This window comes from Tinamus guttatus, unplaced genomic scaffold, assembly GCF_059628265.1.
Source record: "Tinamus guttatus ecotype Peru unplaced genomic scaffold, ASM5962826v1 Tinamus_guttatus_pri_ptg000652l, whole genome shotgun sequence".
Lineage (NCBI taxonomy): Eukaryota > Metazoa > Chordata > Aves > Tinamiformes > Tinamidae > Tinamus > Tinamus guttatus.
The window spans coordinates 950,960-976,122 of record NW_028289186.1 but is presented as its reverse complement, the minus strand read 5'-3'; the positions used below and the strand labels follow the sequence as shown (position 1 = coordinate 976,122).

Here is a 25,163-nt window from a genome sequence, read left to right as displayed (position 1 = left end):
CTCAGCCATAAAATAATTTGCATCTTAAAAAGCAGCCTAAATCCTTATTCCCTGTGAGACCAGAGAGCTCCTCTGCAAGCAGCTTCCAGACTCCTCAGGAAATAATCATGAAGCCAATCATAATAATTTTTTATGTCTTTCTCTCCTTTGTGTTTCTCTGCCGATGCACAAGTATCTGTGTCACAGTTGGGACAGGCTCATCTCGATTACCAAACGCTGGGCCAGAAGGATCACTACAAGCATCCCAGAGAATAAAAACTCCTTTGATCAATAAAAACCCACAATCAAGCTCAGCGGAGCCAGATCAACTTCCCACGCTGTGGTCAGACTCATTCCCCTGAGACCAAAAGGTCTCCTGGGGGTGGGCAGAAGTTGTGTCTGATGCACAGTAGTGGCAAACTCTGGGATTCCCCCCTCCACACACGGCCTGACCACAGAAATGGCACAGTGGAGCTCTCAGACCCGAGAAGAGGGTAAACAAACACAGCACGTGACTCAGAGCTGGCTTGACGTCGTTTCCCTGGCAATTCTCCCAGTAACTACAGCATCGTACATGCTCCTACCCCCACGCTCTCCACAGGACTGCAGGTCTTATTGGGTGTTTTGTTGCAGCTACTGTTGCTGCATCGTCACTTGGACAAACTGGAGAGAAAGAGGCTAACAGATCACCCTTCCCTATTTTGAGACACAGTTTGTAACATAGTAGAATTTACTTTTTTGGTTTCACTAATGTAAAACTGGAATAAATTCATTGAGCTCTGCTGATCTGTATTCTGCTTTTAGTTACAGCGGTCAGTACAGTAGTTGAGTTGAACGATGTTAGATTTGTAATTCTATTTTACTCTGAGTTTACCAACAGTTTCAAAATATATCTTGCTCTCTTTCTGAGCAAAAAAGTGAAGAGGCATGTGTGTGTATACTGGAATAAAGCATAGGGAGTCCCAAATGTTCCCTAGGTTTTACCCCTTTCAATTCAAGCAGCTCTGCTGGCACCTTTGCACCACTGTTTTACCTGGTAGTTGCACTCCGGGTCGAGGCAGTGGTAATGTTCTCGATACTGGTACGCACAGTGTATATGTCCACAGTGCTGACTGCCAGAGAACCTGTGAGCATGAGAAGAAAGCAAGAGAGAATTAACCAGTCTCATGACAGTAGTGCCTGTAAGCAAGGTACAAATATAGTAAGTCTGACTCTTGCTTTCATCCGACTCCATCTCCTTATCACCTCCAAGCATGGTGACCTTCCCACCTTCCTTTTCTCTTCTGTCACTAGCTTGAAAGTGGTTTTCAGCGCTGAAAAATAAAGAAGTTCAGCAAGACCCCTCAAAACTTTATATCCCAAAATTGTGAGATATATATATACATATATATATATAAAAATATATAAATTTAATCTCCTTGGATCACCTTCTGGACTTGATGAGCTTTAGGTAAAGTGGGTTAAAAAATGACATAATCTTTTCTTCCAAGAAATGGCAGAACATCAGATCGCCTTTGCATTTCACCACATTCCACTTACTCATTTTCCATGAGCCTCTTCCTACCCAAATGATCTCAGGCAAAAAGCTAATGAGGCTGTTCTTGGAACAGATGTGAAACGGTGCCACTGCTTATTCAGCCAAATATCCAAACAAATAAGGGGTCTGGAGAAAGTGAAGTGAAAGGGGCCTGCAGGCAGCAGATTAAGTTGCAGATAAGTATGTCGCTCTCAGCTCCTCCAGAGCAAAAAGCAAAAGGACAGCAAAGTCCACTTGTTCCAGCAGAGCGGAGGGGAGGTGCAAGTGGTAACGGGCTGGATTTGTGTTTCAACTAAGTGGGGTTTCTACAGCAGCACAAACATGGCTGAGTGTTCTTTCAGTTGTTCTCCCCAAAAGCAGCACCCTGGAAATTAGACCATAGCACTAAGGAAAATATCAGTAAGAATTAAATGGGAGATATCCCATTAAAATTCCAGATCAGCTTTCAAGCAATTAAGATGTGGGAATTCTCCCTGTGACCTGGGGGTTCCCTGTGGAAACAGCAGTGTATTCAGGGTGAAAGGGATAAGGTGTGAGGGTGGGTACCATAAAGGGTATGATGGGCCAGCTGCAGACTCCCAAGAAGAATGGCTGAAGATCACTGCAGATAAGGAAGGGAAAAAGAACAAAATGCTCTAAGTTGCCTATTTGGAAAGGAGTAAGAAATTAGGGTTCCTTAAGGCAAATGTTGTACAACACACCAAAAATCTCATTTGTGAGTTTGGATGCCAGAGCAGTGAGTTTCAGAGATCTCCCATGCCATACGGAGACAAGGATTGGTAAATATGGCTTCTCACTTCTAGACATATGCACACCTAGCAGGGCCTCAGAAAAGCTCAGACATTCACTTATTTGTATGAGTGATGTCCCAAGACTTCTGTTTGGTATAACTAGGTGTCAGGCTACAGAAAATGTTGCAAACCAGTGGGTTAGATGGTAAACTGCCAGGATGATGGAACACCACAGAAAGATTACAGAGGGATTTTCAATAGGTTGTCCAGATTAACAGGAAGCTATTAGAGATGGATCAAGGGGAACAGAATGTAGTGTTGCAGGCAAACCATCTAGCCAGATGAAGCTGTCCCGTGTGCTGCTCTTTTCCCATGCAGAACAGCACTGTCCGACCCTGCTAATCCTTACTTTCCATGTGGCATATGCAGTATTTGCTAACGATAAGAAATAGTGAAAGGCAATCACGTGAGATTCTTCAGACTGCCTTTAAGAGTAATTAGCACTAGAACACAAGAAGCAGCAGCCAGCAAAACGCAATCAAGCCGTTTCTGCAGACCACTGCGTGTTTCTTACAACAACTTTGGGAACTCATCACATGCAGGGAGAGAATGAGGTTAAGAAAGAAAGGCCACGTACTACCTACATACTGAAGGCAGACAGACATACAGAGTAGACTGATTCATAGACAGATCAGTAATTGGCAAAAGGAGATGATCCAAAAACAAGCCAATCAGTGTGATGAACTCTCTGGTGTATATTGTAAGGGAACCTGGAAGAGCTGAAGAGCTTGAAATGGAACAGCGGTGGAGAGAAGGGGACTCAGAGGGGAAACATTCCAAGATAAATTACCATCTGCTTAAAGGTTCCTCACGTCACTTAGTGCTAAACACACCAGGAGTGCATATGATAAAGGGCATCAGGAAGAAACAAAGAAGGGCAACAGGGGAAAATGAAAAGGAGAAAAGAGCAGGGGTTTCATGGGACAATCGAGGAATGGGGTGGCAGTGGGGAAGATTTTCAACTATCATAATATGAGATAACGGTTTAAAAGAAAAGAGTAGCAGGATGAAAAGCAGTACTAAATAAGGCATTTCTGAAGAACAATAGAGAAGAGGAGGTCAATTGTGGAGACAGCAGGGCCTTCAGGAGATGGAAAGGGGACTTAATTGACAGAAAAGATAGACATTGCTAAAAAATTAAATGCCTTCTTTGCCTCAGCATTCACGAAGGGAGATGGGGACAGATGCCAGAAGCAGACATGCCTTTCCCTGGGGAAGGAGAAGAAATACTGCAGGAAATCAGGATCACGCCAGAACAGGTGATTGAGAAACTGGAACAAACCTCAGCAGTGGAGAAGAAACAAACCACAAGGCAAACAGCAATGCTGGCTGCACAAACAAAGGTGTGGAACTGAAAGCAGAGAAAGCAGTGCCAGCTCAACGTTGGGGCAAGAGCGAGGCCACGACAGGGCACGGGTAGCGGCCACTATGGACGCTAACCAGGAACACTGGCTTGGCAATAGATTGAATGAACTGGGTTCAACTTGAAATCTCGTCCACCTAGACCAAGACTTTTTTGGCAGTAGCACCACCAGTACCTTCAAAGGAAGGACCAAAGGAGTGCTGTAGTAAGCTGCCTCCCCATTCCATTAATGAGATGGAGATAAGAGAGAGAAGGGTAGCAAGAAACAAGGCTAGAGAACCGGGGAATGCAGGCCAAGCAGAGTTGAGAGGAAGGAGACAGCCTTGCCAATACACAGACTCTTTTCAAGCAAATCTGTCCGCAAGACTGTCTAAGTCAAGGACACAAAGACCAGAGATGTCAACTGCAGTTAAGAGAAGAATGCTGTATAGCACGGCTTCTGTGAAGCCTCCTAACAGAAGTAACTCAAAGCCTCTGCTTTAGAAGCAAAGCTAAACAAGCCCTCCTGCCCTCCTTCTACCTGCCACAGGACAGTGCGTGCGTGCGGCACCTGCAAGGTCAGAAGGGAACTTTCTACAGTGCAAGGTGCTCGGGGAAGGAGGAGAGCAGCAAAGAGCAGAAAGAAATTTCTGCTTTTTCAGTCTTGAAGGTAAGGCTCCTAAAGGGTTATATATATCCTGTGTTTCTTCTGACACTTGAAACAGTTCAAAGCTATTAATTTTTAAAGCACAGCATCTGTTTAGCTTTTTCATAACAGGAAAGCTTACACATCACACACTTACACACATACACACGCACGCATTCACTGCACATACAGTAATGTACATCAACACCCCTATTAATTTACATGAATGTACCCACAATTTCCATGTACATGAACAGGCACAAACACACACACACCTGATCACAAGTTCACAGACCATTTCCTCACACTGACATGCAAATCCAAACCCCTAAGTTGTGCATAGAGGCACACAGACTCATTTTCACAAGTACAACCCACTCCCTTCCCTTACTTTAATCTGTTCACATTTTTTTTTTATTTCAGAAAGAACTAGTTCTGATCTGGCAAGAGTTAGCAAGAAAAACCAAGATAAATAAATAATAATGAAAAAATAAATAAAGTTAGCATACTTAGTGAGTGTTTACAGACTCATTACCCTGTAACGATGATGTGAAAGAAGGAAGAAAAAAACCCACCCCAATTACAAGGGGGGAGGAAACCCACACAGAAATAAATATTTAAGCAAGGGCTGCCAGAAGCACCATCTGCTGAGGCAGTAATAATAATAATAATAATATTTTTTTTCTGTGGTCTTTTTTTTTAATTATAAATATACACAGGAAAAAAAAAAACACAACAACAACCCAACCCAAACTAGCTAAGTAAGAGGTTTTGTTTTGTTGTACGAGAGAATGGATTATCCCTGGGCAGCTTTTGGCAGTGGCTTTGGCAAACTCATTAAGCTAATTATGCAGTACAGACATACAGTGTCGTGTCTCTCTCCCCCTCCTTGATTTTAAGGCTTTAAACTGTTTTAAAAACTGTGTGTAAATTGAAGGGAAGTGGCTGTGCTGCCAACAAACGGCTTGCGGAGCTTTTTAAGCAGGATGTGGTGTCCTTTAGCTATCTCACAAGCCTCCCTCAGTTACCTGCCTGACCCAGGGGAAGGGGCTTGCAGAGCACTACAAAGAGTGGATGTGGGTGTAGTGTTTATACAGTTTTCTGCTTGAGTCAGGAACCACGGACAGAAAGAGTGGGATCTCCTCTCTCTTTGCAATCACTGTGATCTCTACAGTGCGCAGCCAAGAGCAGAAGCCTGCAGATTCTTAGTGCCTCCTTGATATCTCCTGTGGCACACAGTGACTCAAAATAGAGGAGTGACATTCAGCAGAGCAAAACTAAGTTCTCTATCTCAGTAATGGAAGGGTGTTGTTCCTTCTGCCCCACAGGTAGACCCAAACCCTTGCTTCCCTTCCCATACTGTCCCACAAGTAGGTGAGTTACTCCAAGCACCAAAGGCATCTCTACGTGGACTAGAGGCCTTGAATGTGCTGGTGCAGCTGTCCTTCCTTCACACATGGTTTTATCTTCTCCCTCCCTCTGCTACAGCACAGATTTGGGCAAAAGGATGGACGTGAATATCACGTTCTCTCTTTCCTCTCTCTAGCCAGAGAGAACACTGTCCTCATCCTCCCCCCCTGCTAATCCTAGTAGTATCTTCCTCTTTCCTAGCAGTATAACCCAGCTGACTCCCTCCCACAGGGAGTGGGTAATAGATTTTGGTAAGGTGGGAAAGCACATTACATACACTCCTCCCTTTTGTTGTTACGTGCCCAAGTGCTAGAGGGAATAAACCTGTCAATTTTATCTCTGGAGAAAAGGTTTCTTTGCTTCCCCTGGTGGGTGTCTTTCTCTGTACAAGGGGCTTTCATATTTAGCTTCCCCATGAAAGCATTGAATGAAGCATTCACGCAGCCACCAACAGAAGCTGATGACCCTTTACATGGTGAGCCACTAAACAGGCAGGTGTTAATGCAAGGATCTCTTCTGTCCCTTTAGCTCTAGTGACATTATTTATTCTGTCCCACCACCCCTCAACTACTCCAGCTGTGGGCAACCTGTGCAACTCTCCCGGTGTCACTCATTCCTAACCTGAGCTTGTCCAGAGCTCTGCTAATGTGCCCTCATCTGTACCTTCCTCAGTGACTGCTTCTCATATAAAGGAGCTGCAAAATATTCTAAGACACTGATGCTGAGACCTGCTTAAACTCAAATGATGTGTGAATCTTTCCCAACCTAGGTTCTCAGATATTCTCATATTTTCTGCTTGCCTCCAATAGGCGTTGAACATGGCAGGGAATAAAGGCTGAAGACAGCAGAGCAATGGAGACCAAGAATCACAGTTAGAAGACTAAGAACCCATTTACAGCCTAGGCTTCTGCAGGGAAGCATTTCTCCACTGTTTGCTGCAAAGTCTAACAGCTCCAGAGAGCAGAGTGTGCTCTTGGCGTGGCTGAACACCTCTCACAGCTACTGCTCTCCCTAGCAGGGGAAGAGAGCAATTACAGATGTCAGAGAAAAGTGAAAGCGCCCACGACTGAATTATACACTCAGTCCAAAGAGGCAACACCTCTCCCATCACCTCACCACCCTGCTTCCTCCCTCCAGCCCTCCCCCAAGAAGCCAAGGGATTTGCCTACCTGGCAATATATTTCTGGTAAATATTTACATCTTCGCTGACAGCTGGTTTGTCAGTGGGTAATCCATTCCTAATGAGAAAGACACAAGGCAGAACTGGTTAGCAGGAAGTCACAGGGCACAACCCCATCTCCTTCTTTCTCAGGACAGCAGGGTCTAGGAAGAGTAGCCAGCAATGACACCCAGTGGTTTATCCTCCCCTCCCCATTACCCTTCAGGTTCCACACCTGCTCTTCCTAGGGATCTATATAGTCCCTCATCACCCTTCCTGCAAGTTCTGCTTCTGCAGGACTTGATCACTTTGTTGAAGCATTGAGAAGACCAACCACTAAAACACAATCCTGCAGATAAAACTAGTTACTGAGATACAAACAAGTGATGGCTACAAGAAAACAAAGATCTCCCTGAACCACCTTGCAATACTGCCCTTATTTACATGGAAGGGCCATCAAGAGGTATCTACCCTAGGCTCAACTCAGGGAGAAGAGTCTTCATGGTTCAGAGATGCTGGTAGTTTTTGCTCATTTCCTATCACCAGCAGGCACGTTGTATCTGTTACCTGGTCCCAGCAACACAGCCATAGGCTAAATGGGCTTTAACTGCTTGTTTTTTTTCCACACAGTTATTCCAACTCCAAAACACACATGATGTTACAAAGGCATCTATGCATTTAGATCACTGAAAACCAACCCACGTACACTCATTGGTTGCATCAGCTTGGGTTACACAGAATTGTTAAGACCACCACTGAAACTACGTCCTTGCAGAATTGAACAACATATTAAAAAAAGATACTGGTCCAGGCTCCAGCCCACCCAAGACCCAGTGGCACACTGACACAATCTGAAATAGGCTGTATGTGGGATTTCCAATTCCGCTCCTGCTTCCCTAGAGGTCTTAATGTAGACTGTCAATGGAAAGCAAGATCCTGGTAATATAGTCAGCACTTCCTCCACCAGCACGGTAGGCTGCTTCTTTTCGCAAGGGAGCGTGTTCCTAGTAAGCAGCTCCAACAAGATGGAATGGGAGGCCATTCTGTGCTCCATATGTCATTAGGACACCGGGAGCTACCAGGCTGAAGTACCAGGTCACCACCACTCCTGCTGCACATCCCCTCCAGCCCATCCTAGCTGAGGAAGTTGCGTAGCTAGACAAGAGATTACCACTGTGCTGCAAATCCACATTTGCAAGTGGAAAGAAATGAGAAAGAAAAAGGAAATCCAACTAGGATCCCAATGCAACATTAAAGCAGGTCAGAAGAGGCTTCATGGCAGCTCCAGGACAGCCACTGAACACCAGGCAGCTCAAAGTCCTGGAGACAATTCAAGGGCAGAGCCACTGATCGACTGACCCATGGCAGTAAGGCCTGCAGTGGTATATACAGCAAAGTGCTTTGGAGTAACTGCAGCCCCCGCCTGCCATCTGGAGTGCCTAGAGTGTTCATGCTGAGAGGGGGCCACATGTGAATGCTAACAGTCCTCAACTCCTTCCCATGTGCCTCAATCACAGCAATGGCCTAATCTGTCTGCAGGCAGTTGGGAAATGACTCTCATATGGAAGACAGGCATCATCTGCTCTGCCTTCCAGGTGGGCAAACAGGCAACAACAACGGACAGAGACTTGACCAAGACTGCCTACAGCATCCAAGTGAGATGCAACCGAAGTCCTCCTAAATGCAGGTATTAGCCAGAAGACAGCCCTCCTCCTTACCAAACGGAAAAATGTGACAGCATTTGCTGCAGAGGTGCAGGCCAGAGGTCCTGGACCTTCCTCAAATGACTCCAAGGGATTCATGGCTAACAACAGCTAGATCCACAGTGAGAAATGAGCAAATCCAGGCCACGTCAGAAAAGCAGGTAGCTCCCCCCCTCCCTCTTTCTAAGGCCTAATACTGGTAAGGACTATTAAAACAGTAACTTGACCCTTTCCTATGCGGCAGCAAAGTTTCATGACAGAAATAGCCCATGAGACCCTGCATTCTCATCGCACCTTGGCATATAAACACTCTCATGCCTAGTCTCTACAACACCGTATGGTGATCATGCCCCTCGCATGTGCACATGTAGCTTTTCTACAGCTACCACCTTGAAGCCCCTGTAAAAACAATCCGAGGCTGGCAAATTCGAGGTTGGGAATTAGTCACCTAAATGTCTTCAGAATTCTGGGACAAAACCTAATGCAAACACAAGGCCCCATGCTTCTAAAAGAAAGCCAATGCGAGTTTTGCCACTGTGTTAAATGGAAGCAAACAAAGCAGGATGATGGGGAACTGGAACAGGAAGAAGCGAAGTAGTTATGATCTTGACCTCAGAGCACTGACAGTACCACAGCCCTCTAGCTATCCTTTCAGCCAGTGGGCTCTCATTCATGGTTGTGACTACTGATCACAGTCCACATCCTCAGTTCAAGACAAATAGCTGTAAGATGTAGCAGATGACCAGCCACTCCAAGAGAGATCCAAAGAAAATACCAAATTACCAGCACACCATTCATCATTATTCATCAGCACACCAACTATCATGTCCCACAGACCCACCCATAGGCCACAGGTATGTTCCCCCACAAATACAAAGGAAAAAATATGGGAGGACACTTACTTCACTGTGGAGACAGTTCCAGTTGTGATGGAGTCTGTCTTGGAGAATGTTGATTTCAGGTACTCGGGAGTGTTGAATGGCAATGAGACGGACTGCTCTGGCCCGGCCACAGAAGCACTGCTGGGGGTACTGGCAAGTGAAGCAGGGGTCAAGCTGGGTGTTGGAGCCTTTACTGGAGTGAGCTTCTGGATGTTTCTTACATCATACTTGGAAGGACGGCCAACTTTGCCTGTCTTGAAGGCAATGGCTCCTCCCATATCTGGGCTTCCTTCTCCAGGCTTGAAAAGGTGCAAGTACTTGACGTTCTCTAGGTCGTACTTGGAGGCCTTCTTGTAAGTGTTGCCATTTTGTGGCCTGATGCTCTCACCTGTCTTCAGCTTCTGAATGAAGAAGTCGTACTTGGAGGCCCGTGACATCAGGCCCTGCATCTGGGAACTGCTAGGAGAGGGCAGAGGCAGGATGGTGGCTTTGGTCTCCGTCAGTAGGGAAGCATCTGGACCTTGCACACGGATGGGCTGTCCCAGCACTGAGGAAGCCTCTTTGCCCAGCTTGGAGCCCAACTCTTCAGATTTGGCCAAGTGCATAGGCCAAGAAAGCTGCTCTCCAGCTTTGAGTTTGCGGATGTATTCCTCGTATTTGGAGAAGCGGGCTCGTTTGCTCATGGCATCCTCACCAGGAAGGGAGGCAGCAGTTGCAGTGGCCTCTGAGGTAGCAGCATTCAGCTTGTCGAAGCTGATCTTGCGGGCCAGCTCATCCCGCATGTTCTGATCATCATAGCCGAACATGCCCAGGAATTCATTCATGGTGGTAGCGGCATAATCCCGCAGCGATGAAGCTTCCCCTACAGAGAGCCAGAGTGAGGGAATTATGCAAGGGGTTGATATTTCTTCTCCTCCCATAACAGCACTGGTAGTGGGGAGGGGGGAGTAGGGGGAAAGGGGAACATGATCTACTGACGTTTGGCTCACTTGTTAGGTTTTACGACTCTTAAATTAATTTGTTTAAAAAAAAAAAAGTAATTAATACTGGGGTAAAATAAAAAGAGTTCATCAATGCCAGGAAAATCAATTTCCTAAATGTTCTAGCCGATGGCTTTTCAGTACATTAAACAAAGTTTCATAAATGTCTCTGCACTCTTGCCTTGGCCTAATATGAAGAAAAAGTAATTTTACTGGAAGTGAGACCAGCACCAATACGTCGAGGTTTGCGCAGTTCTGTCCTTGTGTGCTTTTTTATATGAAAGGGATTGCCTGCAGGATGGAGTACAGTGTGTCTGTGTGTTTAAGGGGTAACAGCTTAGCAGGTGTTTGTGCGGGTGAGTAGCAGGAGTGAAAGCAGGAAGGGGAGCATGAAAGAGCTGAGAGATAGGGCAACGCTATGCATGGAAGGAGGGCAGAAAGAAAAAGTACAGAGAAGGGAAAGCGACAGAGGTGGAGATGGATAAGTGGGGAGAGCTGCAAGGGCTTCTCATACAGGTATGTATGAGAAGTATGGTGGTGAGGAGTGGGAGAAGGAGCAGAGATGAGAAGGCAGGAGAGTAACAGGGTAGTTCTCCATATCTGCTCCAGTCCTTCGCTTCCCCATCAGTTTTGTAAGATTTCAACTAACTTGCTCTTTTCCTTCTTAATTCCAACAGCTGGAAAGTACTAGGCTCCGTGTGAAAAGGGGCAAGAGTTCTGGGAAGACAGGGGACACCCACTGCCAATGTCCTAGACAGCCAGAACGGCTACCAGTAACAACAGGAGAGGAAAAAGCAGGTGTAAACTGGTTAAGGTCCAGACTTCTCTCCATCACGATTTCAACCAAGCACAGAAAAAGCTGTCCTCCTGAGGTGAGGCACCATGGCCCCTTCCCCAGAACACAACTTGGGGAAGGAGCGGGAAGGGCTCGTCTATCTGGAGGAGATCACAGTGAAGGAGTACAAGCAAAAACCTGCCCTTCTTTGGGTCTCTCCTTCCCTCCCCCACTCTTTCAGGCAGCTTCACCAGCCACGAGGAGGGGAAGAACATACTTCTGGAGGTCACCCAATATCACTGTAAAGGAGGAAATAAAGATTGCTCTGATGTGCCAGCTTGGACTCATTCAGGCTTCAGTCTGACACAGCGTTCCTCCTCCTCCTCCTCCTCTCCCTCTTGCTTTCTCCTGCAGAGTAAAGATTTACTGTGTGCAGGAGTCCTTCAAACCTCCCTCGTCATCTTTTCCAATCACTCACTCTAGCTCTTCTGGGCAAGCACCCACTTTCACAAAGAGAGTGCCAATGCAGGCAGGTACACTGACAGCACCATGGGGCTTCCAGGCACTGGGCGCAGAGCTGAAAAATCAGCACTGCCACAAAACACGGCAGAAAAGAAAGGAATCAAGATACAGCCACAGAACAGCTCAAAGGATCCAAAGCACTGAAGTGGACCCCTAGAACTTGGGGTTCTGACAGCCCATGGTGCTGTTATACACAGAGGTGCGTGCACACATACACACACACAAGTGCACTGCTGTGCACGCAAGTTCTACTCAATGAGCTGAGTCCTAGTTCATTAGCCATCAACTTCCACAATCCTGTTTTGCAGGACTGTATGAAGACACTGCCCGCCACAGGCTTCAGAAACCTTCAAGACCATCAGGGTCATATTCTGACCTCAGCAGCGTAGCTGGGTTCACAGATCAGAAATCCTGTTTTCTGCCTCCTTTCTCTTTTCCACCTTCATTTTGGTGTAACCCTATCACCGCACAAAAGTGAAGTCCCTGTTGGGTAGGATTTCCCTGTTTCTGCTCTATCTGTCTTCCATGTTCTCCATTCATCCTCTGGGCCTCTGAACCAATCCCCCAGGCTCTCTCACAAAATCTGACTTCCCAGCATCGCACTGAAAAAAACCCTAGTCAGCTTAGGCCAAACTATGAGGGGGAAGACTATCGCAAGCGGATCTGAAGGGAAATTAGAACTATCAAGTGTGATTTTTGCTGCTTTTAGCAGCCACCCTGAAAACTAGCCAGGCCCTTTCCTTCTACTTTCTAACCTGCAGCACACAGAACCCAGCACACAGAGACCCTCTTTCTCAATCCTACATTTAAAACTGATTTTAGAAATTCTGGCTTGGTTCAGGCCCCACAGACATTACAAAACCAGAGAGGGAATTCAAACAAATCTGGAATTTCCCTGTAATACCAGGTAAATGAAAACAATATAGAAGACCATAGGAAACCAGCTCCTTTTTAATCTCCCTCATCAGCATACCTGTGCTTTAGTACCCACCCCATTTGTACTGGTACAAGCAATCAGATGCAAAAGCCAAGGCCATAGGAAAGGGGTGGTCTTCAGGGCATTTCTGTGCTTTGACAAAGTCTCGGGCTGAGCTAAAGTCTCATTTCCCTGGATGTGTGGATTTGCCCCCTCATCCTTAATGACAGCTTGCATTCTGCTTTTCCTTTGCTCGGTTTGGCACTGGGTGGTCACACCACCTTCAGTGCTGCGGCAAAGGACCGCTCTACAGCCAGGACAACCTTCACTTACCAGCACAGGTAGCTAACGAAAAGACCAGAGGTAATTCTAGGAGAGGCACCTGGGGCAGAGACCTCTCTCAGCACAAAGATGGTATGAGATGCAGCCAATTCATCTCCTGATCACTTTGGAACAACTACGAACATGCCATTATTACTATCTAGCCAACACAGAACTGCCCCCCCACCAACATCTACACGCAGGCTGTGTGCGCAGAAATGAAGCAGGACAGCAGTCAGGAAACAAATCCTGAAAAATAAGTGTGTGGCCCTGGATTTCTGCTCATCTACAGCCCCGGGAACTGCTGGCACTGGGTCTTCTCCCTCCTCTCTCCCCTCCCGCATGACATTTTTCTCTCTTCTGCGTGATAACAAAAGGGCTCCCTCTCCCCTTGCTGCTAGTCTCCATTTGTGGGCATTGCCAAAGAGCAGAGATCTGTGTGTCTCAGAGCAGCTATCATATCACAAAGGATCCGGAGCTAGCAAAAAAGGGGCTAAAAATAGCCCGCAGCAGCACACTATATATGGAAGGAAAAGCAAAACAGCCCAAATGGAGTGTAAGGTCTGGATCCTGGGGGATGGGGCAACCCAGGCAGGGCCCTCTCCTTTATTTTGCTTGGGAGGGGAAACATGTAAATGTGGGGGATACAGGATAACAAGCATGAAAGTTGCACTCTTTGCACATATCTTCCCAAGTGCAGGACTCTCCCCAGGAAATCAGGAGGGGAAAAAAATCCTTGTTGAGAACAGCACTAACACTCAGTTTCTGAGTGACTTAGCCAACAGGGAAAGAATAGTACGAACTTTGAAAGCTTGTACATGGGAAAGCTGGAGCCTGCTTTAGCTCTCTGTGTAAGTAAATGGCAGAGTAAAGAACACAGGTTTGTATAGGAAAATCTTCCTGGGTATTTTGTGCGTCAGTGAAAGACTGTAAAAAGGGATCTGTCACAGACTGTACTGGGAAATCTGAAAGCTATATATAAATGTGTATAGAGAAGTATGGGTCAGTGAGTGAGTGAATGAATGAGGAAACGTATCTGCATGTCCAAAACACAATCTGACACCTGCCTCTTGATGGACACAAGCTTTGTGGCTCCTGAACATGTTCCCTAGCTGCTATGGAGAGGGAGACACACAAGGCAGTATTTCTGCAGAGCCCTGCGGCACCCCACACAGAGAAGAGGGTCAAAAGGAGAATCAGGGACCCCAGACACTCATATTCCCCATGGTGACAGAAGCATCTTGTTTCAAAGTGCCAGGATTGAACAGCACAGAACGAGCCTCGGCAGACTCCTGTGCGATGCACAACAACCCTCCCTGTTCTTTGACCCCAGAAGGAAACAGAAGTGGCAGGGACTTGGCACTAGACTGCAGTAAGTGCTACTGAAAGGCAGGAACAGTAGCTGGAGAAGTCCAATAAAGCAGGTTGTCTGTGTACATACTGGGACTCTGGGAAGCAGCAGCCCATATAATTAGGATCACTCTCCTCACTGACCTACAAAGCTCTGCTAGATGCAACATCTATTTTTCTGTATGGTTCCTGCTTTTTAGCCCAGGTTTTCAGGCAATGAAAGAAGTACAGGCCCAGTTTTAAATGCTGTTGAGTACTCACGGCTCTGTGTCTTCTGAGAGCACAACGGGCACTCAGCACCTTCAAAACCAGATTCCTGCAACAACTTACCTGAAGCCCCACTATCTAGATGGGAAGAGCTGTATTTCTCTGATTGGATCCGCCTGCCTGCTGCTACATTCCCCCCCCTCCAGCCCCTAGTCACAGGAAAAAAACTCCCTTTGCTGTAGGCAGTTGCACATCTCATTGGATTACTTTAACTTGCAGCCAGTAACACCTCTGAGGGGACTCAGTGAGGGGCAGCTTAAAGTCTATTTTCTGGAACACTGCCTTAAAAACAGAGAAAGATCCTCATCCTTTCCAAAGCAAGCTATGTTTCACTTTGTGCTTTCCAGGAAAATGTTATGAACATTTACAAGAGGGCTCTTCAAATACAAGCTCAAGACCTGACAGGACCTCCGTTTGCAAGTCTAATCCCACGTGGTCACATGTGTGAACTGGACCATGTATGTACTACTGCTTTGTACATAAATGAGCCTCCAGCCCCCATGAACATTATACATTTTTGTACAATCCTGACTATACAGCCCTAAAACACATTTTAGTGAGAACTCCTTCCTCAAAGGGAAACCACTGTTCCTTTTTATTTTCCGCAGGTTGGCAACCTGTTTTTACCTTCTAGGTTCCCCTCCTTTTAGCTTCCTTGCAAGTAAAAGTGCAAATGAGGGGGAAGGGCAATTAAAACAAACTAAAAACTGAGTCCAGGCACAATCACCTTGTGTCTGGGAACGACAAGGGCTTTCCTATCAAAGGAAACTGAAGGTCACACTTTTCCTCATTGATCTTGCAATGTTTGTTAATTACTCTGTCACTGATGTGGCGAAGGATAATTAAACAGCTCTGTTTATATCTTATATGCATAATTATGTGCGCTGCCACTGAACTCGTGAAGACTGGAGAATGTGCCTCTCCAGAAGGCAAACGGACAGACAGAGATGAGTTCTGGCTGCATTATTAACAGGAGGAGGAAAAAACACACACACACAAAAGGAGGAAAGTTTGATGGATTTGCAAAGTGCGGAGGTCCAGGAAGGGGGGTGTGCAGGTGGAACAGCTTAGGGGCAGATCTTTCTATCACAAATCCAAGCCAACCGCATAACAAATCGGGGGGAGTTGAGTTGCTCTGCCCTGGTAAAACACAATCCATCCCAAGCTTTTATCAAGGCTTAGTACTCGTACAGACCTCAGAATATCAGTCTGGAAGGATGTGGGTATCAGAAAGTGAGGAAGAAAGTCAGCCTGGGCTTTCCCCAACACCTCTTGCTGAACTCAGCTTTTGAAAGAACCACAGAAATAAGGTAGAAGCTCTGTCAAAGTAAGAAATGCACACACAGCCTGGGGGAAAACACCTTGCAAATGCACACAAACTAGCATCCAATACAAAAGCTGTGAGGAACATGCAAATTTCATAATTAACAGCTTTGCCTAGCAAGATCCTGCACTCACTGGGCATTAACTCTATAGGCAGTGTGGAAGGATGCATCCCCAGCAAGCCCTTCACCGAGGACAGCATTGTGGTTAAGGAGCCACTCCTCCACCTCACCTGCAAGGGCAGCCATGCCCACAGGGCAGGAACAGGGCTGCCTCAAGTGTTGGGCACCTCTGTGAGTTGCGGACTTGACACCATAAAAGGGGTCCTGCTATCAATATGCAAACCGGGCGATAAATGAGCAGAAGGAGTAAGAAACCTAGCACTGGACGCTGACTGACTCCAAAGAATACCAGTGCTAAGGCTGACCAACAAGTGCTAGGGAGCTGCAGGGCACAGCGGCTGAGTCTCCACACTTTGGCAGTGGAGCCTGCAGGCCACACACCACTGGGCTCCACGTGGAGCCGGGCCTGGCAGCCAGGCCACCGCATGTAGCTTTCCCCCAAGGGCTGGCGCTCCCAGAGCCCAGCAGAGTTCCACGCACCCTGCAGGGACAGCCGGGCCTCCCCCACCCAGCCCACGAGCCGCCACGGCCTCCTCCTACCTCAACCACGCGGCGCCATCACCTCCCCGCGCTCCGCCTTCCAGAAGCTTCGCGCGGCCGTTAGGGGCGGGGCTCCGCCGCGGCCCCGCCTGCGCCTTCTAGAAGCTTCGCGTGGTGGCCGGGAGGGGCCCGGTCATTACCCCACTGACCCCAACTACAAACCGGGGAAGGATATGTGCCAGGCAGGCGGCCTAGGGCTGCAGGAAGGTGTCGAGTGCCCCCCACCTGCCTTACCTGAGGCTGCGCCCAGCTTGGAGGCCGCCTCGCTGGCCGCACCGCGGTAGCCATCGTCTTTGGCAGCCGTCCCGTCTGAGTCCCGGTCGTCCAAGAAGCTGCCGTCTTGCGAGCTCCGCAGGGCGTCTGCTTCGTCCCCGTTGTCCTCCTCGTCGCTGCAGCCCTTGGGCTGCACCATGTAAACCCCTTCGGGGGGCAGCTCCGCGCCCTCGGCGCCTTTGCCCTCCTTGCCCTCAGCACGGCCTGGCGAGGGCTCCTCGTATTCCCCATTCACCCACTTCTCGATCACCTCCCTCCGCTTGTCCTCCTCGATCTTCTGCACGCTCCTGCCCAGCCCATCTGCAAACTCGGCGCCTGGCTCCTTGGTCCCGGGCTGCGGCAGGTCCTTGTTGCTGCTCTCCCGCTGGGGACCCTTGTCCACGCGCGCCTGCTCGGCTCCCCCGTGGTCGAAGACCACCTGGCGGCTGAGCTTGGCACAGATGGCGTTCAGCTTCAGGCCGCCTTTGCGCTTGGCAGCCATCGTGGGTTTTCCTGAGGTTGCGTCAGTGCATATAGTTCTTTCAGCTGGGAAGAGAGAGGGGAGAGAAGCAAGGAAGGGCGTTAGCCGGGTCGGGCAACTTGAACCCAAGCAGAAAATGGCCGTTCCCCACTGAGCGGGCCTTAAAACAGCCGGTGCTACGGGCTGAAAGACGGGAACGCTGTTTCCCACATCCTCGGGGGCAGCCCCAGCTGCAGAGCCCAGTGTGGGGTGCTGGGATGCTGTGCCCTCAAGGGAGAAGCGCGTTTTCATGCAGGGACTGAACTGGGCACCACCTGCTTTGGGGTCCCCCTGTTCAATCCCGGGTGGCATTGGCCATGCTGGCAGCTGCCAGAATCTCAGCGGTCCCTAAGGGCCCCTGTGGGATGAGGCCCCGAGCAGCAGAGCGAGCAGCTCCCGGCTGCACCCCAGGAAGGTGAGGAGTTCACATAATGGCATTCGGCACCATCTCCGAGGGGAGAAACCAGGGGGAACCAGCGGGAAGGCCGGGAGCACTGGGAGGCAGCCCCGCGCTGGGTTAGTATCAGTTGATCAGGCCCTTTGCCCGCTGGCGCGCTCGCTCTCACACAGGAAATTCTGCTCTCACACTTCCCAGCACAATCAGCTAATTAGTGTGGGTTTGTTATTTTAATGTAGTTTATTCATATGTGACAGCTAGTAAAGGAGGGGTAAGAGAAGTGGGGGGAGAAGGGAAGAAGGTGAGGTCTCAACTTCAAGGTCACAGAGAGTCTTGAACTAAATGGTCCCTGTCGCAGAGTCACTGGCGTAATTACTGCACCAGCAATTCACAAGGTTTAATCCCCAACAAAAGCAAGGAGCGGATCCTGGGTCACGGCTCGGTGTCCAGCGGCGCGTGTGCCCGGGGCCGCACGGAGCCCTTGCGGTTGGCGTGGGCACGCTGCCGGAGCGGCCCCCGCCACGTGCTCCCGGCTTCACATCCCCTGAAACACGGGGGAACCCGTCTGCTCCCGCCCTCGGCTGGCGAGAACGGGCTCCTTGGTGCAGGAGTGCCCGGCAGAGCGTCCTGCGCAGCGGCCCGGCCCGCACCGTCCCCGGCGCGGAGGTGCGGCAAGGTTCATCAGACCCCCTACCACGCATCCAGAAGCCATCATGACAGCCCCTAATCCCGTAACATGACAGCCCAACACAAACAGCCTGAAACTTTAGACTTGCTGTCTGAGAGCCAGAGAGTGGCTGCTTAGCGTAAACTCCTGACAGCTTCAGACACGCTTCCCTGTCAAGGGCTGCAAGAAAAATAACCCCCCGACAAATATATCAGCCCCCCACGCAAAGGGAGGCAAAACGCACTCCTACGCTTTCCAAACGCGTACCCCCTCTGGTACTAACACCCACACCCGCTCAGGCTTTCGTGCAGACAGCACACGTTGCCCCGATCGCGTACCTCCCCATGCAGAAATTACAGCTCTTCCAGAGCTCTGCCCGCGCACTTGCACCTCCATAAATGTAGTCATTCACATATGGTGTAAAAACCCCGTCCCCCCCAGATCCACAGCCCTACGGTGCCTCCCCGTCCACACATCCCCCCGGCGCAGCCCTCACACGTACAGACGGGCACCGGCAGAGGCCCGCGGAGCTGCAGAAGGATCTGCCTGCTGGCACCTTCCCCTTCCCACCACATTCCTGCTCTATTTAGGGCAGAAAGCGAAGGCAGATCCCACGTGCAGCCGGTCCCGCCGAGGGAATCTCAGGAGGCTGCCGTGCCTCCAGCTGGAGCGCGGCCAGGAGGCAGCAGGTTACGCCTGCAGGCCTGGGAGAAGGGCCAGTAAAGGGCCGGCAAAGCGCCGGTGGCTGCAGGTGGCCGGTGCTGGGGGCACTGGGTCAGCAGGGAATCACCGGCCCTGCTCTGCCGAGCGCTGCCGGCCCCTTTCCCGTCCAAGTTCTCGGGATGCCCGGGCCTGCCCGAGCAGTGAGCTCAGCGCACGCAGTGAGCTCCGCGGCGCTGCGCGGCAAGCAGCTCCTGTTCCTCCGCTCTGGAGGTGAGCAGCCAAGTGCGTGCACCAGACGGCAAATGAATATATAAATATTTATCCAAAGGAAGAGGGGAACAGACGTTCCCGAGGCTGCACTTGCCGCGTGTGCAGCAGCTCCACGGAGCCTGCAACTTGTCTTCTTCCTCCACTCCTGCCCCTTTCCCTCTCCCACCCCCTGGCTTTGCCCCTCCACCTGGCACAGCTTCTGCTCCAGCCTGTGCCCTTCCCTGAGGCCTCCTCTTGCACTTGGAGCTTTTGTGAGCACGGCTGTGATTGTCAGCATTTTAAAACTTGTTTTCCTAAAGCTTTTGGAGAGAAAAATACAGCCAACACACTGAAACTCGCCTTCTCCCCGAGCTATATAACCATCCCTCCCAGAGACCTGCCTGGACCTTCCTGCGATGGGATTTGCCCTGGGGTGCCCAGGATCACAGCTCCTGGCTTCTCCCGCCAGCTTCCCAAGCAGCTCTCAGCGAGCCTGCACACACCATTTTATCTTGCTGTGCCTTATTTCCTCGCTGGCGAAATGGAAAGGACACGAACTAAAACAGAAGTTCTGCTCTGCCTTTCAGCCTGACGATTTCAAAGGACCGGGGAAACGCAACCGGCAGAGAGGGACCCTCGGAGCCAGCCCGCGGCTCCCACCCCAGATCACCCCGCGTCTCCACCGCACTGTTTAAAGATTCCTGGCTAAGTAAACATCCCCCTTCATTTTCTTCTTCTAAATAGAAATGTTTTGATTTCACATCAATCTGAGGAAGCCGTTTATAACCTGCGCCTGTCACAGGGACTTTTCATCTCTGCCCAGGACAAACTCTCCCACATGCTCTATTTACCCGGAGCGCTTCCTCACAAAACAATGCCCGGCCCTGCGCCCTCCCTGTGCCGCGGCCGCCCGCTCCCCTCTGTGGCGAAGCCCCCTGGCATCGTGCGGGCCGAAGTCTCCCGCCAGGACGAGGCCTGAGCGGAACAAAACCCACCTTGGTCCCCTGCCCCGACAGCCCCCAGCTGCCGCCCCTCTGCCCCACGCGCCCCAGGAGCATCCCCAAACCGGGCTGTCTCCCCCGCACGCACGCCCGGAGCGGGGCAGCCCGGCTGGGCAGGCAGCGAGAGCAAACCCCTGTCCCTGGGCCGGGGCAGGCCGGGAAGCGCTCGCGGGGAGCAGGGATCTGGCCGCGGGAGAGGAGGGCACAGGGGGAGCCTCCCCGGCCCGCGCGGCGGGTGCCGCCTGGGGAGCCCCAGAGCAGCGCCGCCTCGGAGGGCCAGGCACGTCGAACAGATGGAGCTTTCATATTCTTATTGAAGAGTTTTAAGCCCAGCTGAGCAGCGCTGTTCAGGAGGGAGGTCCCAGTGCCAGCTTTCCAGGAGCTGCAAGCTCTCACTCGATTAATTATTAACGGCATTATTTGGGGCGGGCAGGGGGAGGAAGGGAGGCCCCGTGCGCTGCACAGTCCTTTTCTTTTTTAACTGCTGTGCCGCAAGCTCGCCTGGAGAGACCCCGTTTGCTGGGGAGGCAGCTGAACGCTGGCCCCTTCCCAGGCACCGCTGCTCCCTGCACCAACCCGGGCAGGGCCCGGGCAGAGGCAGCAAGGGCCCACCGGGTGAGAGAGTGGATTTAGTGTGTGTATTTTCCCTTCTTCAGTTTATCAATAAAACATTTTATTGCTTTTAGCCCAGGAAACGACCTTGGATTAGCGGATGCCGTCTCTCTTGCCTGACCTTGGGGAGTTCACAGAGGCTCGTTACCCACCTCAGCCGCCCTGCACGCACATGTGGGGGGCCGGGGGAAGCCCTCGGTGCGCGAGCGGGACCTGCCAGCAATCGGCCCAGAACAGGACAGGGAGGAGATGGAGAATCAGGGAGGTGGGAGGAGAAATAATGCGAGCAGCCAGGGTGTCCTTATAGGTGCCCTGCCAGCTGCCCACCCCGGCTGGCCACCAGGGCTCTCCCAGCCACCCCGTCCCCAAACTGTGGAGTTGGCAAAGCCGGGACCGCTACACCTGCCCAGTGCCTGCAGCGGCTCCTGCCCGCACGCCGGCTTCCCCCTCCACACAGGACGGTGCAGCGAGCGGCACGCGCGGCCGGCAAACCTGGCCGCCCGGCAGTGCCGGCCCCGGTCCCGGGGGGTCCCCATCCTGCTCGCGCCCCTCCTGCGGCACCGGCTCTGCCCCACGAGCCGCCGTGCCGAGGTGCTCCCGGCCCCGAGGCCCCTTCTCTCCCGCTGCCTCCTGCTGAAGAGCGAGCCCTAAAGTGTTAACGGCGATCGGTGAAATGGCATAGCAGATTGCTACAATAAATAATTTACTGATATTTATAAATATTCAAATCAGCAAGCTTCAGAAATTGAAAGGGGGGGCTCAGCTGATGAGGGAGGGGGGTGAGTGTGTGTGTGTGGAGGGAAGGGGGGGTGCTGACATTAATTCCCAGGCTCTCCAAATTCATTTGAGAACTGTTTCTCATTTCCAACAAATATTAAATCTTTTGGCGTCAAGCCTCTAAAATAAAATATCAAATGAAAGTCACCACCCTCTTGGTGGCTGGCGCCTCGTCTGCCACTCGGCCGGGCACCTGTAGCCCTGTCCCTTGGACAACGAACGCTGGGGGAAACGCTCAGGCTCCATGAGCCAGATGTCGGCAGGCGAGAGCAGAAGCCCACCCAGACACCTGCAGCAGCCCCCCGTGCCCCCGCTACTGTGTCCCTTCCACCGTGTCCCCTCCTTTGCCACGACAGGAGTTCCCAACCTGACACCTATTACACTGTGTCTTTGCTTTCAGTGGCTTTTTGGAGCCCTGTAAGGAGGAAAGGTCTCATCCTCGGAGCATCGTTACAACCGCCCGGCGGCTGGAGCCGGCAGGTTTTCTCAGTGCTTTGAGACCTCCAGGCCGCTGCTCTGTCGCTGCGTTGGATTGTGACTAACAGAGTCTTTGCTACTTCTCAGCATCCTACTGACCCCCCGGGTGGCTGGGGGGACCATCCCGTGTCCTCCCCTGGACCACCCCATTGGTAACGCGAGGCTCCAGCATGGGGTGAATTTCCCCTGGATGAGTAATGGCTTTTCTAATGCACGGGCAGGCTGTCAGCTTCCCTACTCCCAGTGTTTTATGGGTTTAACTGAACGGCTCTGAACTCCCTAGTAAGAAATAAAGTTATCCCTCAGCGTCCCTTCTAAACATTTCACTCAGTGCAAACGGTGTTTAAGAAAAATGAGGACATATTTCTTCTTAAGGATGCAGTATCCCCCTTCAGAGGCCTAATTTATGCCATATATCACTGGCCAGGGAGAGAAAGGCAGCACAGACCTCACACTAGGAGTGAGCCGGCCCAGTGCGGCTGCTCCTGCGGCAGGGGTGCAATGGGCCGCAACGCAAAGTCCTCCCGAGCCCCACTTGGAGAGCCGGGCCCGGCCGAGGGGCAGCGGAGCAGGACGGACGCCCGCTGCCGCTCAGTGCTGCGCTGCGGCCCGCGCTGCGGCCGCCGAGTGTCCCCGGTCCCGAGTGTCCCCCGGGCGCTGCTCTGCCCACTCTGCACGGGTGCTTGGTGCAGCCACGACCAAGGACAGGATTAACCTTGCTCCTCAGGAACGCACGTCCGAACCTTTTCCTGAGCAGGTCTCGGGAATGATCCTAACTTTGATCTTGCCTACACCCCCCAAAAGGGAGGAAGGCAAGGAGGACGGGAGGCGGGAAATCCAGGCTGGTCTCTGCTCTGCTAGCGACCTGCCACCTTCCTCGGGGCCTGTGGCTGCAGCCAGGCTCCTGTCCCTGCAATGTGCTGGCTCTCTTTGGTCAGTGACCCATCTGGGTCCAGATTTCCTGCTCCCTTAGTGAGCCCCCAAACTTCTCTGCAACTTTTGGGTGCTACAGCAAAACATACAGGAAGAGCAAGGAGTCAGGACAGTTTCAGGCTCAGTCTCCCTGTGTCCTGCAGCCTTTCCAGCTCCAGCCATCTGTCAAGGCAGCAGCTGTAGCTGTGATGAAGCATTTCAGCAGTTTCCTCCTCTTGGTCCCATGACCAAGTTTGCTGATGATACAAAATTGGGAGGGTAGCTGATACCCCAGAGGGCTGCACTGCCATCCACAGGGACCTGGACAGACTGGACAACTGGGAAACCTCATGAAGTTCAACAAGGGCAAGTGCAGGTTCCTGCACCTGGAGAGGAATAACCCCAGACACCAGTACAGGCTGGGGACCGACCTTCTGGAGAGCAGCTCTGCGGAGAAGGACCTGAGTGTCATGGTGGACGACAAGGGACCATGAGGTAGCAGTGTGCTCTTGTGGCCAAGAAGGCCAATGGGATCCTGGGGTGCGTTAAGAAGAGCGTCTCCAGCAGGTCGAGGGAGGTGATCCTGCCCCTCTACTCAGCCCTGGTGAAGCCGCATCTGGAATATTGTGTCCAGTTCTGGGCCCCCCTGGACAAGAGGGATGTGGAGCTGCTGGACAGAGTCCAGTGCAGGGCCACAAGGATGATCAGGGGCCTGGAACATCTGCCCTGTGAGGAGAGGCTGAAGGAGCTGGGCCTGTTCAGCCTGGAGAAGAGAAGGCTGAGAGGGGACCTGAGCAGTGTCTAGAAGTACCTCAAGGGAGGCAGTGAGGAGGATGGGGCCGGCCTCTTTTCCCTGGTGGCCATCGACAGAAGTAGAGGAAGTGGCCAGAAATTGAAGCATCAAAAGTTCCACAGGAACTTAAGGAAAAATTTCTTAACAGTGAGGATGACAGAGCCCTGGAACAGGCTGCCCAGAGAGGTTGTGGAGTCTCCTTCTCTGGAGATCTTCAAACCCGCTTGGACGCAGTCCTGTGCCACGTGCTCTAGGTGACCCTGCGTGTGCAGGGAGGTTGGACTAGACAATCCTTACAAGTCCCTTCCAACCTTAACCATTCTGTGATTCCATGAAAATCTGTTCTTGGGAGCTTGGAGCTAAAGTGAGTTTAGGGCTCCCTGGGCTGCTCCCTGGGAGTTTCCTGTCTTCAGTCTTTCTCCCAGATAACATAAAGCCAAGAGGGTTGGCTTTTCTGATCCAGTATCTCCTCTTGGCCTTATTTATTTATTATTAATTTTTTAGCCCAGTTAAAAGGTTTACTATCCAGACGAGTCTAAGTGGCCTCACTCAGCCTAAGTAACTCTATAAATCAAGCTGCGCTGCTAACATCTACATCACAGCCCAGCCATCAATCTCCCCACAGGTTGTGAAGAAAACAGAGGGGAAAGAAGCAAAAGGGAGAGTGAAGAGTAATAGCTCATCACCATCAGGTCCCTGCAGGCCGGCTGTGGCCCTTGGAAAACTCCCTATGAAGCCAGACCTGTTGTCAGGACAACTAAATGCTGATACGGTGTCTAACTTCACCTTTCGGCAGGCCCACGTGCCCCAGACACCGTGCAAGGAGCCAGTGTGAGGCAGGGAACAGCAGCTGGAGGATTTCCCTGCTCTCCCTGACTGCAAAGGAGCCCTGAGTTTTGTCCCGAGAAGCCGCATCTCCCCTGAGGTTGCCCACTTGGTAACCCTCAAGGGACCCAGTGCCCCGGCTTGGGCCAGGGCTCCGGGCATCGCCCGGATTAGCAGGGAGCACGTGGATCTGCAGCAGGACACAGCAGCGGAGGGAGGAGCTGGTTAGCGCAGAGCTAGGGGCAACGCGAGGACGGGGCTGCCCAGCTCCGCGACGGCGACGCTGGAGCGAGGGGGCCGCGAGCCGGCGCCTCCAGCGCCGCTCGCTCAGAGCCACAGAGCACGCGGGCCCCTCGCTAACCGCAGCGGCACGTCAGGAGCGCGCAGCGGAGTCACCGCTCCGATACTTGTGGCGGCACCAAGATACAGAGGCTAAGGGAGACCTCAGCAAGAG

The 25,163-nt window shown here is 51.2% G+C and overlaps 1 protein-coding gene across 1 annotated transcript in view; it reads right to left on the bottom strand.

Annotated features, from left to right (window-relative positions):
• CASZ1 (castor zinc finger 1) overlaps positions 1 to 25,163 on the bottom strand; it is a 78,459-nt gene that overhangs the window by 28,915 nt on the left and 24,381 nt on the right. Inside the window, exons 2-5 of the mRNA XM_088536170.1 lie at positions 16,799 to 17,362; positions 9,470 to 10,310; positions 6,875 to 6,943; positions 1,013 to 1,103 (exon numbers count right to left, since the gene is read on the bottom strand). Coding sequence (XP_088392296.1) covers positions 1,013 to 1,103; positions 6,875 to 6,943; positions 9,470 to 10,310; positions 16,799 to 17,362 — 1,565 coding nt within the window. The remainder of the gene's footprint in view (positions 1 to 1,012; positions 1,104 to 6,874; positions 6,944 to 9,469; positions 10,311 to 16,798; positions 17,363 to 25,163) is intronic.